Source organism: Rutilus rutilus (assembly GCF_951802725.1).
Source record: "Rutilus rutilus genome assembly, chromosome: 6".
Lineage (NCBI taxonomy): Eukaryota > Metazoa > Chordata > Actinopteri > Cypriniformes > Leuciscidae > Rutilus > Rutilus rutilus.
This window is the reverse complement of record NC_140214.1, coordinates 8,258,494-8,273,994: the sequence shown is the minus strand read 5'-3', so window position 1 is coordinate 8,273,994 and position 15,501 is coordinate 8,258,494. Positions and strand designations below refer to the sequence as shown.

General features: G+C 39.1%; 1 protein-coding gene across 1 annotated transcript in view; it reads left to right on the top strand.

The window, feature by feature from the left end:
• Positions 1-15,501, top strand: part of ephb1 (EPH receptor B1) — a 262,917-nt gene that overhangs the window by 227,790 nt on the left and 19,626 nt on the right. Inside the window, exons 10-12 of the mRNA XM_084411790.1 lie at positions 4,982-5,167; positions 8,408-8,655; positions 10,132-10,347. Of these exons, the coding sequence (XP_084267916.1) occupies positions 4,982-5,167; positions 8,408-8,655; positions 10,132-10,347 (650 nt within the window). The remainder of the gene's footprint in view (positions 1-4,981; positions 5,168-8,407; positions 8,656-10,131; positions 10,348-15,501) is intronic.

The following is a 15,501-nucleotide window of genomic DNA, read 5'->3' as shown; positions in this document are numbered from 1 at the left end:
AAAATTTAGATGTGACCAGTCACTAGAAAATTTTGACTTTTTTTTTTACAGTGTACTGTTTTTTGAATGTTTTGTATCTGGACATACTATTCTTTTGGCGTACTGTTTTTCGCATACTATACAGTAGGGGAGTATTTGATTTTGGATGCTGCGCAAGTGTCTGTCCTCAGGGGCTTGGCCAGAAGTTTCTGTTGTTCTATCTCACAGGGTTTTTAGTGTCCAGGTAGAAGTGATGCATTCTGGTCTCTCTCTCTCTCTCTCTTGATTCTCTCTCTCCTGCGGGACTGGGGTTCAGTGGAGTGGCAGAGCAGTTGGCGTTCCAGGCACGCACGGATCAAGTGGCTATGAAATATTAACATATATATTTTTTATTTTCCTTTCTCAGCCATAAGAAACGAGTGGAGCTGTTACGATGCATTACTCCAGAGGACGAGGGGAGATAAACTGTTTGCTATTTGAGTTATTGATGAACGAAAGCCGCATTTCTAAAATTAAAGCACTCTGTAGGTTTGTGCACGTTGTGTGTTTGAAATGCATAATTCAACAGACCTTCATGACATTTTTTCAGCTTAAAGGGTTCATATCATACATTCCTTTCATCAGTTTTTCCCCCTGATGTCCACTTAAAATGTTAGTAAAGCTTTGAAATGACTAGGGACCTTGTTAAAATAAACTAACTGCAGGATCCTTCTGAAGAACGGCAGGTGCTGCACACACTGAAGAACAGCACAACTTTTGAAAGACACTTGTTAGTTTTGTGGTGTTATGGAATAAGAGCATATATTCTGCTTCGTCCTCTGGTTTCTGATCACTGAATAGCCATGGTTGACGTTAAACATTTGATTGGATGTATTAATGTTGGTCACACTTTAGATTAGGGTCCAATTCTCACTATTAACTAACTATTACGTATGACTTTTTCCTGAATTAACTCCTAATTACTGCTTATTAATAGTTAGTAAGGTTTTTGTCAAGTTTAGGTATTGGATAGGATTAAGGGATGTAGAATATGGTCATGCAGAATAAGGCATTAATATGTGCTTTATAAGCACAAATAAACAGCCAATATCCTAGTGATATGCATGCTAATAAGCAACTAGTTAATCGTGAGAATTGGACCCTAAACTAAAGTGTTACCTACGTCTGATGTCAAAAGTCAAAAGATCTTAGAATGAGCCTTTATTTGGCATACCTTTTTTCTATTTGCAGCATAAATGCTTCTATTTCTCAGCATAAATTATTTGTTTGTACTGGAAAGTAGGGCTATTAATCACATCCAAAATAAAAATTCTGTTAAATTAATGTATGTGTGTGTACTGTGTATAATTATTTTGTATTTTTATATAAATACACACACATGCATGTAAGATATTTATATATAAAATATTTATCTCACAAAAGTGAATACACCCCTCACATTTCAGCAAACACCTTAGTATATCTTCTCAAGGGACAATACTATAGAAATGAAACTTGGATATATTTTAGAGTAATCAATGTGCTGCTTGAATAGCAGTATATATTTACAGCCATTATTGTCAAAAAAGCTGGCAACAAAAGTGAGTACATCCTAAGTGATAACAGCTGTATGTCGTTTAATCATGCAAAGCCACATGTCCTATTCATCATGTTCATGTTTTTGTCTGCTTGACAGGACCATACAAATGTGTGTATCTTGTATTAGAGCAGTTACAATTTGTGCTCTGAGTACAGTTCTCTCATACTGACCACTGGATGTTCAACATGGCACCTCATGGCAAAGAACTCTCTAAGGATTTGAGAATTAGAATTGTTACTCTCCACAAAGATGGCCTAGGCTATAAGAAAATCAGTAACACCCTGAAACTGAGTTACAGTTCTGGCCAGGGTCATACAGAGGTTTTCCAAGATGGGTTCCACCCGTAACAGGCCTTGCAAGGATCAATCAAAGAAGTTGAGTCCTCGTGCTGTGCGTCAGGTGCAGAAGCTGGCTTAAAAAAACAGACGCATGAGTCCTGCTAGCATTGCTTTAGAGGTTGCAGAAGCGGAAGGTCAGCTTGTCAGTGCTCAGACCATACGCCGCAGTCAGTTTGCATGGCCGTAGTCCCAGAAGGACGCCTCTTCTGAAGCTGGCTCACAAGAAAGTCACAGCTCCCGTACACAGTTTGCTGAAAGTAACCTTTCCAAAAGCATGAATTACTGGAACCATGTCCTGTGGTCTGATGAGACTAAGATAAACTTATTTGGCTCAGATGGTGTCCAGCATGTGTGGCGATGCCCTGGTGAGGAGTACCAAGAAAACTGTGTCTTGCCTACAGTCGAGTATGGTGGTGGTAGCATCATGGTCTAGGGATGCATGAGTGCTGCTGGTACTGGGGAGCTGAGCTTCATTGAGGGAAACATGGATTCCAACATGTGATGCGACATTCTGAAGCAGAACATGATGCCCTCCCTTCAGAAACTGGGCCGAACGGCATGATAACGACCCCAAACACACCGCCAAGATGATCACTGCCTTGCTGAGGAAGGTGAAGGTGATGGAGTGGCCAAGTATTTCTCCAGACCTGAACCCTATTGAGCATCTGTGGGGCGTCCTCAAGCGGAAGGTGGAGAAGCGCCATGTGTCTAACATCCAGCAGCTCCATGATGTCATTATGGAGGAGTGGAAGAGGATCCCAGCAACAACCTGTGCAGCTCTGCTGAACTCCATGCCCAGGAGGATTAAGGCAGTGCTAGATAACAATGGTGCTCACACAAAATATTGACACTTTGGACACAGTTTTGACATGTTCACTTAGGGTGTACTCACTTTTGTTGCCAGCTATTTTGACAATAATGGCTGTATGTTGAGTTATTTTCAGAGGACAGTAAATATATACTGCTATACAAGCAGCACATTGACTACTCTACGATATCTCCAAGTTTAAATCCTATAGTATTGTCCTTTGAGAAGATATACTAAAGTGTTTGCTTGAATGTGAGAGGTGTACTCACTTTTGTGAGATACTGTATATATATTATACATTTTATCTTAAATACAGTATATACGTGCAAATAATTCTTAAATATATACATGCATGTTTGTGTATTTATATATACAAAATAATTATACACAGTACACACACATATATTATGTAAACACATTTTTTTTTATTTTGGATGCGATTAATCGCGATCAATCCTTTCACAGCCCTACTAGAAAGAAAGTTTTAACTTGAACTGTTTTCATAGTGTGTAAAGCTATTTTATTTAAAAAATTTATTTCCATTTGACATTTAATTTCTCTGGATATGAGACAATAATAATGAGCCATATTTTTGAGTGAATATGAAGTAATAAATAATGTAGGACAGGGCTTGATTTTTATTTTTTTTGAACATCTATTGATATTTGATTGACTGTCAATATGTTTGTGTTATATTATTTATTAATATTATTTTCCCCTGCTCACATAGCATTGCAAAAGAAAGAACAGCTGATTTCAGCAGTCAAGAAAGTAATTATATTTTCATGATTTTCAAGATCATGCAAACACACATTTCTTCTTTATAATAGCATGCACTGTTGAATCATGCACAATACAATTCTTCATTATTTATTAAGTAAATAGGGTGAATCTTGATACATTTCACAGTGTTGTCTGGACTCCATAGGGCTGTCAGTCGAGTGTGTGCAGGATGGGTTATTATCGTGCCTGAAGACTTGAATGTCTCTTGGCCTTCCTGTTACGCTGGGTGACATTCCCTGGTCTCTCCGCCCTCCAGCGTCCGAGTCAGCACTCATCTCTTCTGAAGCAGACGTTAGCCTGTGTCTTTCAGTGTGATTGCATCAGCTTGCACACCTGCTTTTGGGTCTTTTTCTTATTGGACAACGGATATGAACACCTCCTTTTAGAGCTCGTTTAATGTTTGTTTTATTTGTGTGGGTTGCTGGTTCTCGCTGATTCTCTGAGATTACTTTCTGCATCCTCGATGTTTACACATGAAGTTTCATCTTCTGCCATGGAGAGCGGTTTGATAGCATGTCTGCGTTATCTGTTTATGAGGTCCTGTGTTGGATAAAGGCAGAAGAGAATTTGATTCGGCTCTATTGGAGAAGCAGAGAGAGAGAGAGAGAGTGATTCACTGCAACCATCTTGTGTTCCACTGCTGTTTAATGATGTCATAGTCAGCAGCTATGATTCCATAATGTTTTTAAAGGGAAAAAAATGGAAGAAATAAACACATCAATATATCTATTCCTTATACGACCTTCTAGGGTCATAGTGCTGGAGCCTATCCCAATTTTTTTTAGGCCAGAGGCAGGGGAAAGCACCCTGGACAGATGGTCAGTCCATCACAGGGCTCACACACACACATTTTTGACTCTCCACCTCACCTAACCTGCACATGTCTTTCTTCCTCAAAAAATGAGACACCTTTGAATGATGTTTTCCTTACAGTTACAATAAAACTTTTAAGCTTCAAAGGGGATGCTAAAGCATCATATGTGTATTAATAAAAATAGTCCAAATGATTTGTGTGAACTACTTTTAATTCTTCATCGCTGATATTCTAGAATGCAGATGTTCAAGAACTGAATGGTTAACGAAACTGAATGTCATGAAAATCATTTGGTGCCAGTATTTTTATTTACCGGTAAATCAATTCATAACCCTATTTATTTCAGTGGGGTTTTTTTTTTTTTTTTTTTTTTTTTGAGAAACTATTGTTGTCATCAGCACCAGACGATGGGCACAGTAATTATTTTCATATTTCAGATAAATCCACTCAGTTTTAGATTGCCTCTTGTTTAACCACTCACACTGAATTAGTTTATTTACTGATTCGATAAATGCATTAAAACAGAAATGATTTATAATAATGTGCTCAGACTTGACCTCCTTTCATTATCATCATAAAATAGATTTACCATAATGTTTTTACAACTGCACTGAAATGAACACTATGCGGAAGAAACTTCAGAGCATTTCATCGAGCTGTGTCATTCTGTTGTGTTGTAGAACTCACTTTGAGGCCAGATCTTTCTAACTGCCACACTCCCATGGGCTGCCCGACCCTGCCAGGCTCTCCGGGGATGAAGATCTACATCGACCCCTTCACCTACGAAGATCCAAATGAAGCTGTCAGAGAATTCGCCAAGGAAATAGATGTCTCCACCGTCAAGATTGAAGAAGTTATTGGGGCAGGTGTGGTGTGTTTCTGCTATGTGTGCATGTGTAAATGCATGAATCACTTTATGACTTTTCAGAGCAAGAAGCTTTAAAATGGCATAGACATTTTGAATGCTATTGATATAACAGTTTTCAGATATAAAAAAACATGAATATTTAAGTTTTTAAACATTTATTATTAAATAAGTAAAAAAAAAAAAACATCTAATTAATCGCAATTTAATTTCACATTAAATTCGTCTGAGAAATGATCCCCAAAAGATCATTTAGGGCCCCTTTTTTAACAATATAAGCGCATGGTGTAAAGCGCAGGGCGCAAGTTCACTTACGGCGTGTGTCCGAATCCACTTTTGCTAGTGTAACGACGGGAAAAATGCCAGGCGCACGGTCTAAAAGGGTTGTCCCTATTCTCTTAATTGAGTAATGGGTGTGTTTTTGGATTTACGTGCGTTAAACCAATCAGAGTCTCATCTCCCATTCCCTTTAAATGGCAGTTGCGCTCGCGCCATGGCAGATTCGCTATTTACATGACGGAATTTGATAGTGGAAAGGCCGAAGCCGTCTCCAGAGCGCAAACGGAACTGCTCGTGTGCAAGGTAAAAGTACGCAAACAGACCATCTACGGGACAAGCCGGATTTCACCACATTGTAATCCTTTTATTTTAAATATTTGGCATGTTTGTGTGCTGTTGTGTGTCCCTGTGTGTTTAATAAGCAGAGTGTACGCGCGTTGTGGACCCGCCTATAGGCGCACATTACTAACGTGCTCTTTAAATAATAAAAAAATATATATATTGTGCCATTGACTTTAGACCAGGTTTCAGTTGGTCAATAGCGCAGTCTATTTCTGTTGCCTCAAAATAGCAACGTGCCAACAGTGCGCCAGAACACACATGGTTTCAGACCAGCACGCCCATGGGCACACAAATGAGCGCAAATGCATTTGCTATTTAAACAACGTGGCGCATGACGTGGAAATGATAACTGCGTCGGGCTGAAACTAGCCAAAAACACTTGCATCGCGCTTGGCGCTGCATTGGGCCGGGTGTAAGATAGGGCCCTTAAAGTCATTATTGTGTTAAATGAGAAAAGCATCAAATATACATTACAAAAAGTAGCTTTAGAAAGAAATATTTGATTTAATTCAACATCTAATTTATTACACATAAACATTTATGCTACAACGGCCATGTTTTTTTTTTGTTTTTTTTTTAATCTACATCTGAATTGGTATTTAGATATATTTACAGAACAAAACAGTTTGGTTACCAACATTCTTCAAAATATATTTTATTATGTTCTGCAAAAGAAAGAATGTCATACAGGTTTAAAATGTGGTGAGGTTGAGTAAATGTAAATAAACAGAATTATCCCCAAATTATGAAATAGTATTTTTTTTTTGTGGAATAATTCTCTAAATAAGAAACCAAAACTGCCAATTGCTGGCGATAAATGTCTAAATGAGTAAGTCATTGAGTAATTTATTCATTTGATTCTTTCAAGCGGCTGGTTCATTCAGGAATGAAGTAAATGACTCTCTTTATGAATGGGCCATTGAATCATTGGTTCACCCAATTGATTCTCGTAAAACTCGTATTCATTACACACTGTGTAAATGTTGAAATTAACATTAACAAAGATTAATAAATGCTCTATAAGTGCAGTTCATTATTAATTAATGTAAACTAATGTAGTTAACTAATGTTAACTAATGAACCTTATTGTAAAGTGTTACCATATGATATACAGTATATACAGTGTTAGACGGGCTTTTCTGGGACAGATTTGAAGCACATATACCTCTCTGAACTTTTATATACCCTCGGTATGTCTGCATTTACTCACAAACACAAGAAAGACACACAACACAGCATCCTGAAGGTCTCTGCTCTTCTCCTCATCTCTTTGCCGAGTCATGGTGAAGACGAGTTATGACTCACAGTCTGCTCTGATGCAGAAAGCTCAAGTTAATCCACTGATGCACCTCATATGGATTTCACACAGATCATAACAAATACTCTCAACCTTTTAGCACTAAAACTCAAATCAAAGTTGATAGAGTTTCTCTTTAACCTATCCCTTACTATTTTTTCTTGAGTTATATTGATTTTATAACACTTCTGGCGCCATATAAATAATCGAGCTTGGTTTTGTTCCAAAGTTGGTTCTAGTGAAGTTATTATATGCAACCTGGGGTTTAGTGACATGCTGAATGTCAGAATGAACCCAGTGACTCAATCATGAGTCACATCCACATGGTTGGGAGCTGCAGTTTTTGTGTTTTAACAACCCAAATCCTTAACATTTAAGCTACCACATATGAACTGTTTGAATAATTTTGGAGTTTCATTTGGTAACTATATTTTTAGTTCTCTAGGGTTAACAGTAGTCCAGTCCCAAGCTAAGGCCCTGCCCCAAATTGCAAACTTCATATGGACTTTCGGTCTTGTGGACTTACAATGGCTGCCACATGTCCGTTAAGTCCATGAGACTGTAGGATGTCCCATTTAGTAATTTTAGGTTTCAGAAGGGTTCTCATGAGCGCCCCTTTGTGGTCGATATGCGCCCTCGATGCGCACTTTTGACTCCTTTCTGACAGTCAAAGCGGCATTACGTCACAAAGGTGCGGACTCAGAGGAAGACCTCAAGTGTTTAGAGTGCCATTCAGGACAAGGCCTAACCTCTATTGGTTGAGCCATGTTTAAAAGTTGACATTGTTTGCCACATTGGTTTACTTAGCCTACAAATGGTTTACTTAACATGGAAAAGTTACAGACATCAGCTTGATTAAATCCTGAAATTCAGCGATAATGCTCTAATTTTTTTACTTAAACTTTGAGACTTTAAGGCTTCTTTATTTGCTATTTGCTTTAGAAGTTATGTAACATCTAAATTCACTTGGATTGACCAATACAGAAACTTTTTTGCTGAATCACTGAAGTTAATTTTCAATCGGGATGGTTCGTTTTAAGGATAAATTCAAGTAAGTACATACGTGATTCTCCATCATGGAGTCAAACAATATAACTTCTCAAATTCTGACTTTCAATTATTGACATATTTTTTTGGGGAATCCAATTTGCTGTGTAATTTATTGATTCAAAGCTCTTTCTACTCCTCCAAACACATTCCTATCCATTGAATTGTGAAGTTTTAATCTACTGTCTTTTAGTTATGAGCTTGAATCTTTAACCACTTTATTGTTTTTATGGTCTAAATACTCTCCCTCTCATTCTTCCTCTCTCTGCGCCCCAGGTGAGTTTGGGGAAGTATATAAAGGTCGACTGAAACTGCCTGGAAAACGAGAGATCTACGTTGCCATCAAAACACTGAAGGCGGGTTATTCTGAGAAGCAGAGACGCGACTTCCTGTCTGAGGCATCAATCATGGGGCAGTTTGATCACCCCAACATCATTCGCCTTGAAGGGGTGGTCACCAAAAGCCGGCCGGTCATGATCGTCACAGAGTTCATGGAGAACGGGGCACTCGACTCTTTCCTTAGGGTAAATGCAACATCCAAAACAAGCACACTCTGTCTCTCTCTCTCTCTCTCTCTCTCTCTATTTTCTTTCTGTTTCATTCTTTCCCTCTGGCATGGAGAAGTACACTGCTTAATCGATGTTCAGCCCGTTTTTTTCAATCTCATGGATTGGTTCTCCCTAGCTTTGATCTGGTGCCACAATAAAGGTTCTCTTTGAAGTCGGCTTAAAAATCCACCACATCCGAGTAGCGTCACCATCGATCCACACCCCCACCCCTGTTTGTTATCGTGCGTTCAGTTCAAAGCTTTCACTTGCGCAACATGGCGACTGTGTACAGAAGTTTCGAAGGAACTGAAATGTCCCCCACTATGTGCTGTAAACATGTTTTAGACAGCTTTTGATGAAGAGTGTTAAACACAACTGGTGCTCAAAACAATAAAATCAATATGTGCAAATACTTTATTATAATTATTTTATTTATATTTATTTTGTCTGTGCTGCTGTTAATCTCAAATTATTAAAGAGTTTGCCTTTGTGTGAAATTATCATTTTATTTAATTAACATGTTTCTAAAAGTACATCCATGTCTCAGAACGACTTTCAGCTGTTTGATATCTATCTATCTATCTATCTATCTATCTATCTATCTATCTATCTATCTATCTATCTATCTATCTATCTATCTATCTATCTATCTATCTATCTGTCTGTCCTTATGTCTATCTATCTATCTATCTATCTATCTATCTATCATTATGTCTATCTATCTATCTATCTATCTATCTATCTATCTATCTATCTATCTATCCTTATGTCTATCTATCTATCTATCTATATATCTATCTATCTATTCATCTATCTATCCTTATGTCTGTCTGTCTATCTATCTATCTATCTATCTATCTATTCATCTATCTATCCTTATGTCTATCTATCTATCTATCTATCTATCTATCTATCTATCTATCTGTCTGTCCTTATATCTATCTATCTATCTATCTATCTATCTATCTATCTATCTATCTATCTATCTATCTATCTATCTATCTATCTATCTATCTATCTATTTCTCTGTCTGTCTGTCTGTCTGTCTGTCTGTCTGTCTGTCTGTCTGTCTGCCTATAAATTACATTAAGTTTGTAACATTTAAATTTTAATTGGAGTTCTACATCCTGCTTGCTACCCCTATTCAAATTCAACTCAGTCAAGTAACTGAACTGAAATTTTAAAGGGACTCAGTTCAGTTCTGAATGGTGCTCAACTCTGATTGTAACCCTAAAGTCTGATTGGTCGATACAAATTTCCTTCTAGAAACAAGTATGTTGATCCTAGAACATGTCCTACTTGTTAAGCTTTTTGAACTAGAGTGAAACAGAAATAGATGCTTAAATTTGTCAGTAACCACCAGATAGAACCAAAAATGTGTTCAACACCAAGAGCTCATTTGATTGAGCTTTGACATATTGGTGAATGTCATGTGATTGTGTTGTGTGGTAGCAAAACGACGGGCAGTTCACGGTGATCCAGCTGGTGGGGATGTTGAGGGGAATTGCTGCAGGGATGAAGTATCTGTCGGAAATGAATTACGTCCACCGAGACCTGGCTGCCCGCAACATCCTGGTCAACAGCAACCTCGTGTGCAAGGTGTCGGACTTCGGCCTATCCCGTTATCTGCAGGAAGACACCTCTGACCCCACCTACACCAGCTCACTGGTAAGACTTTGTCAGACTCACCACTTCATTTTAACAGAAGATAATAGGTGCCATGATTGGCACTTTTGTTTGAAATAATTGAAAAGACAGGTATACTGTACTTCATTTACATTCTTTGGTTTTATTTTCTCATTCTTATTTGCTTTATTGTCTTTTATTTCCTAAAATGTCTCCAGAATGAAACTCTCCAGAGTGCATTGTCTCCCTGACAGCACACCACCATTTCCTGGAAAAAAAAAACTGCATTTAAATTCTGTATGTGATTGAACAAAGCCAAGTGACTGGACTTCCAATAGCCTGTCTCCCCAAATGGAGTGCTCAGACTTCCAGATTTCTCTATTATGTATCATTAATAGGCATCCAAGGCATCATTAGCCCTCCTGTGCTGCAGATCTTTAATATTAATATGAAATACTATTTTCTCCTGCCTCCTTAAAGACTCTCTATTCAGAGCACTGTGATATTTCTGGTACCGTGGATTCGCCACGTTGGTAATTATCTGGGTTTACTGATAATTCATTGTCTTGTTCCGTCTTATCAGACCCTGTTATGATTTCTGTATTCAGGCTAGTTTCGGAGGATCTGGTACATTGACAGTCACACTTTTAGCAGGGTCAACCATTTCAATGCATAATTCCTCTGCACTGCAGAAAAACAGCCCTAGGTCACATCCTTTATTGAACGTGTTTTAAATTCACTTCAGACCTCTCATCGAAATGTCCCATGCATTGTAAGCAAACAATTTCATCTTTTACACTCGGGTGGTTCCTCGGCGCTGGTGATCAGAGATGTGAGGCGGATGATAAGGAGACGAGACAACAGACAGGGAATATTTAGCTAACGTTTTGTCTCTCTTGAAACGTGTGAAAGCTCATTAAGCCCCAAAGGCAGCCGCCATTCACAAACAGGATGTCCTGTGGTGACTGTTGATTGACAGGAATATGCGGCAAAGGTGTGAACTGGGGTGCGATACCGATGTGACATCTCTGTCTTCCTTACTGATACAGGGAGAATTTAATTACCCCCTAAGGTTTTTTGGGGGGCATTTGTGTTCGCTTGTCAACATTTTGTGCCCTTTGTTTGTTAGCCTGGTTTAGGTTGATAAAATTATACGACATAATCTATCCATCCATCCATATTTCTGATCTATCTGTCTGTCTGCCTGTGTGTCTGTGTGTCGGACATAGTAGTTGTAGCTTGACCTTTCTCTTTACTGAGTTCTTTGCATTGGGGAACGTTGACTCCAGTCATGTGAAAGGGAATTCAGTGTTTTGTTCCATTGATGGTGCTGTAGAATTTATCCAAGGATTCACAGAAGACATGAAGGTTTAAGTTTCTGTGATGTGATGTGATTAACACACAAATACACACACACACATCCATCCATCCATCCATGCAGTGCTGATCTTTCAGGTTGTTTGACTATGTTGCTTCATCTGTCACTCTGTCAACTCTTTCACCAATTAATCACTCTCTGCGTCCAATATCATTGTTTTATCAAAGGACACAGGCTTTCCCATCAAGCACTCCTTTTTAGTGACAGAACACTGATTAGGTACATTGACTGTGAGTGTGCATATCTATCTATCTGTCTGTCTGTCTGTCTGTCTGTCTGTCTGTCTGTCCATCCATTCGTCTGTCCATAGCTGGATAGAAAAATGTAATACCTAAACAGCTCAGTCACATTCAGTCATTCAGTCTGGACACACAGTACAGTACTGTACCGGACTCATAGGATGAGACATTTGTAAGTATGTCTGCCCATCTGTCTTCCTGTCACATGGACATTTTGCTTTTTAAATTTGTTTTCAGCTGATTTATGTACTGTGTCTAACTTGAAGATAACACAATCTTGTTCTAAAACACACACAAACTAGCCAGTGAGTTCCTCGCCCAAAACTAGAGGATTCCTGGTCTTGGAGGAGATGATATAGAAAAGGGAGTGAAATTGAAAGTGAAGAAATAAAGAATTGTCCCTCACTTTCTCAGCATGAACACAGACTTCCCTCTCGCTGTCAGCATGACAAGTGCAGTGGCTGTGTGCTGTAAATGGAAAATAAAACTATTTACACTGAGGTGGGATCTGAATGCGTGACACCCCCTCACCCTGCCACCCTCCTCTCTGTCACTTTCTGTTTCCCTCTTCCTCTTCCTCTCCATTCCGAGGCATGCCAGATTGTGGAATGTGACATGCTCATTCTCTCTTTCATGTTTATTCACTATTTCAATTCCTTCAGTGTCTTCAGTTGTGTTCCCACACTTGTCTTCTCAGTTCCAGGTGTTAAAGTCTGATGTCTTTTAGCATCTCATGCAATTGTATAGTCTTGTTTAGCCAGACTTTTGCCTGTTAGTGTCAGGAATGGTTCACATTAAGACTTATTCTGGCCAAGAACTGTCACTTGGTTCAAACTGCCCAACTGCTGGCAGTGGAAATTGGCCTATGACACAAAAAAAGCCATCTGACCATCAAAAACCAGTTGTCTGGTTTTGTTGCATCAGTGTTGGCAACTGTTGCTCCTGTACTGTTGCTCATGTAGCTCAAGCAGTAGAGCTAGTATTTGTGTTGAAAAGAGAAAGAATGACCTCACCACCATCAGAGTTAGTAGTACATGTAGAGTATTCAGAGTTAGTACATGTAGAGTCTGTTCATCTAGAAATGCATCTGTTTGTGTGTTTGATGTAGTCTGAAGTGTCACAGGTACCTAAGCCAATATAAGCCGATCAGTTATTACATTCCCTGTCTGTATGTGTGTGTCAGTCCCCTGTGCAGTGCAGCTGAGAACAACATGTGTGCTCATTTTATGCTTCTTAATCTTTCCTGATCTCACAACAGCTTGCTTTGAACAATTCTAATAGTGTAAAACAGCATATAGATGGAAAGTCTCAAGGTCACTATCACAGAGCCAGATTCATTCTGAATGAACGCTGATTTATGCTTTCATTTATGCCAAGGAATACGTTTTTGTTAGAATCTTAAAGTAACACTAGATTTTGTGTTGTTATATATTTAATTTTTCTAAGTGGATGCTTGAATGTTCCTCGTGTTTTTTTAGTGTGTTCTTAGTTTCGTATAGGCAGACCTTCAGACTGACGGCAGAAGGTCTGGACTCTGGAATAATCACAGTTCCTTTTGTTCTGCGTCATGTTTTAGGGGTGTGAAAATGTATAATGTCGATGTCCCTACAATAACAGAGCAGTGTGTAAAACTATTGGACCTATTTTACTTTAATAAGATTTTGATAAGCGCTCATTGTCACAGTTGTAAACACGCCACTGTTCTTCTTCCATGAGGGGGTTTGGCATAGCAGCATTTTTTTTTCCAGGCGGACTGTTAAAGAACGCGACACACACGTCTGAGACTAGTTTGCTCTAGGTGGTTGCTGGGTGGCTTTCAGGGTGTCCTGGGTGGTTGGTAGGATATGATGATGGGGGTTGTTGTTGCAAGGGGGGTTTTGGTTGTTTGCCAGGATGTTGCTGGGTGGTTGTTACTAGTATGCTGTTCTAACAACCAACTAGCAACATTGTAGCAACCACCCACAACACCAGCTAGCATCATCCAAGCAACCACCCATAAAACCATAACAGCCACCCAGCAACATTCTGCCAACCATCCGGTTACTATATGATGCTGGGGGTTGTGGTTGCAAGAGGGGTTCTGGTTGGTTGCCAGGTGGTTGCTGGGTGGTTGTGGTTTCTGGTTGGTTGCCAGGATGTCGCTGGGTGGTTGTTAGGGATTTATGGGTGGTTGCTTGGATCTGGTGTTGTGGGTGGTTTCTTGGATGTTCTGGGTGGTTGCTACAATGTTGCTAGCTGGTTGTTAGATTGTTGCCAGGATGTTGTTGGGTGGTTGTGAAGGTGTTCTGAGTGGATTCTTGGAGCCCTATGATATTCTGGTCCCTAAATATGCCTTGTGTGTTTTCTTCAATGCATGTTTTGTGGATTTTCATTCATTGTATCGCTAATAACAGTAATTGTACACCTCTCCTCAACAAAACACTCAATTTCAGGTATTCCATATGTCCACAGTGGGGTCAAGTTACACGTCAACCCCAAAAATACATAAGTTCAAGCAGTTATAAAACTGTTGTTTGCCATTTTAGTGTGTAATTTGTACTGCAGCATTTTTTGTGATTTATTTTAGTCAATATGAACTATCAATTTAGTCTCAATTTCCTGCATGGGTTTATGCAGCCTTGACTCTTGCCTCTCTTGTAAAATGTTGACTGTGAGCAGATTGGTTATCAAGTTATGGAGGATATCAACACCATTTTACCACACAGCTGTCCTTGGCTGTCATTATTTAAACATGAAATCTGCCCTTTGACCTGCAGCATGGGCACAGTGCCACGCGACAGACTGGATCCCAGTGAAAACAGTTCACAGTGGCGTACAAGTGCTGTTTCATTTAAGCACAAAGAACTCTTAAAAGAAAAAGAAAGAGTGAGAGGACAAAAAAAAATACTTAACCGGGTTATGAAAGACAAGGTCATAATCTAATATTAAAAATCCTGGATGGGAAATTGAAAGGAACGGATGATAAAGGATTAGGTGAGCGTGGTTTAATTTGCACTGTCCCCGTTGGGTGTCTGGGCGGTGGCGGGGCGGTACGGGACCGGGAAGAGGGGGCGAAAGGTTAGATACGCACGGTTAGCCTACTGCTATCTGAACCAGCTCCCCTGACGTCTGATTTGCCTGCTGATGTTATTGCAGCACAATTTGGACTGGAATTTGAAATTAATGTAAGTGAAGGAGATATAAGCAAATTAGGTCTGTGAGGCCCACAGAATGGCCACGGGTTACAATTTAAAAGCAGTTAGACAAGGTGATCTAGTATTCATCAATTTTGCAGCATTGGTTTGTTGACATCTGTGTGAGATGGGGATGGACGGTGGACCTTTTATCAAAGTATGAGTCATTTCATATCATTGTATATATGTTTTGTGTTTGGTTTGTGTTACACCACTCTATATTTTTGCATTACTTCATGTTTTGTCATCAATCTCACTTGTAAGTATTGTAAAGTAGATAGACAGACAGTCTCTTTTCTCTTCTGTCTTTTTAGATATTTCACAGATCTACTGTAAATTTATGCTGCTGCCATCTTGCCTCATGCAGGCACATTTCCAATGCAGATTGTTTGTGTTTGGGACATTA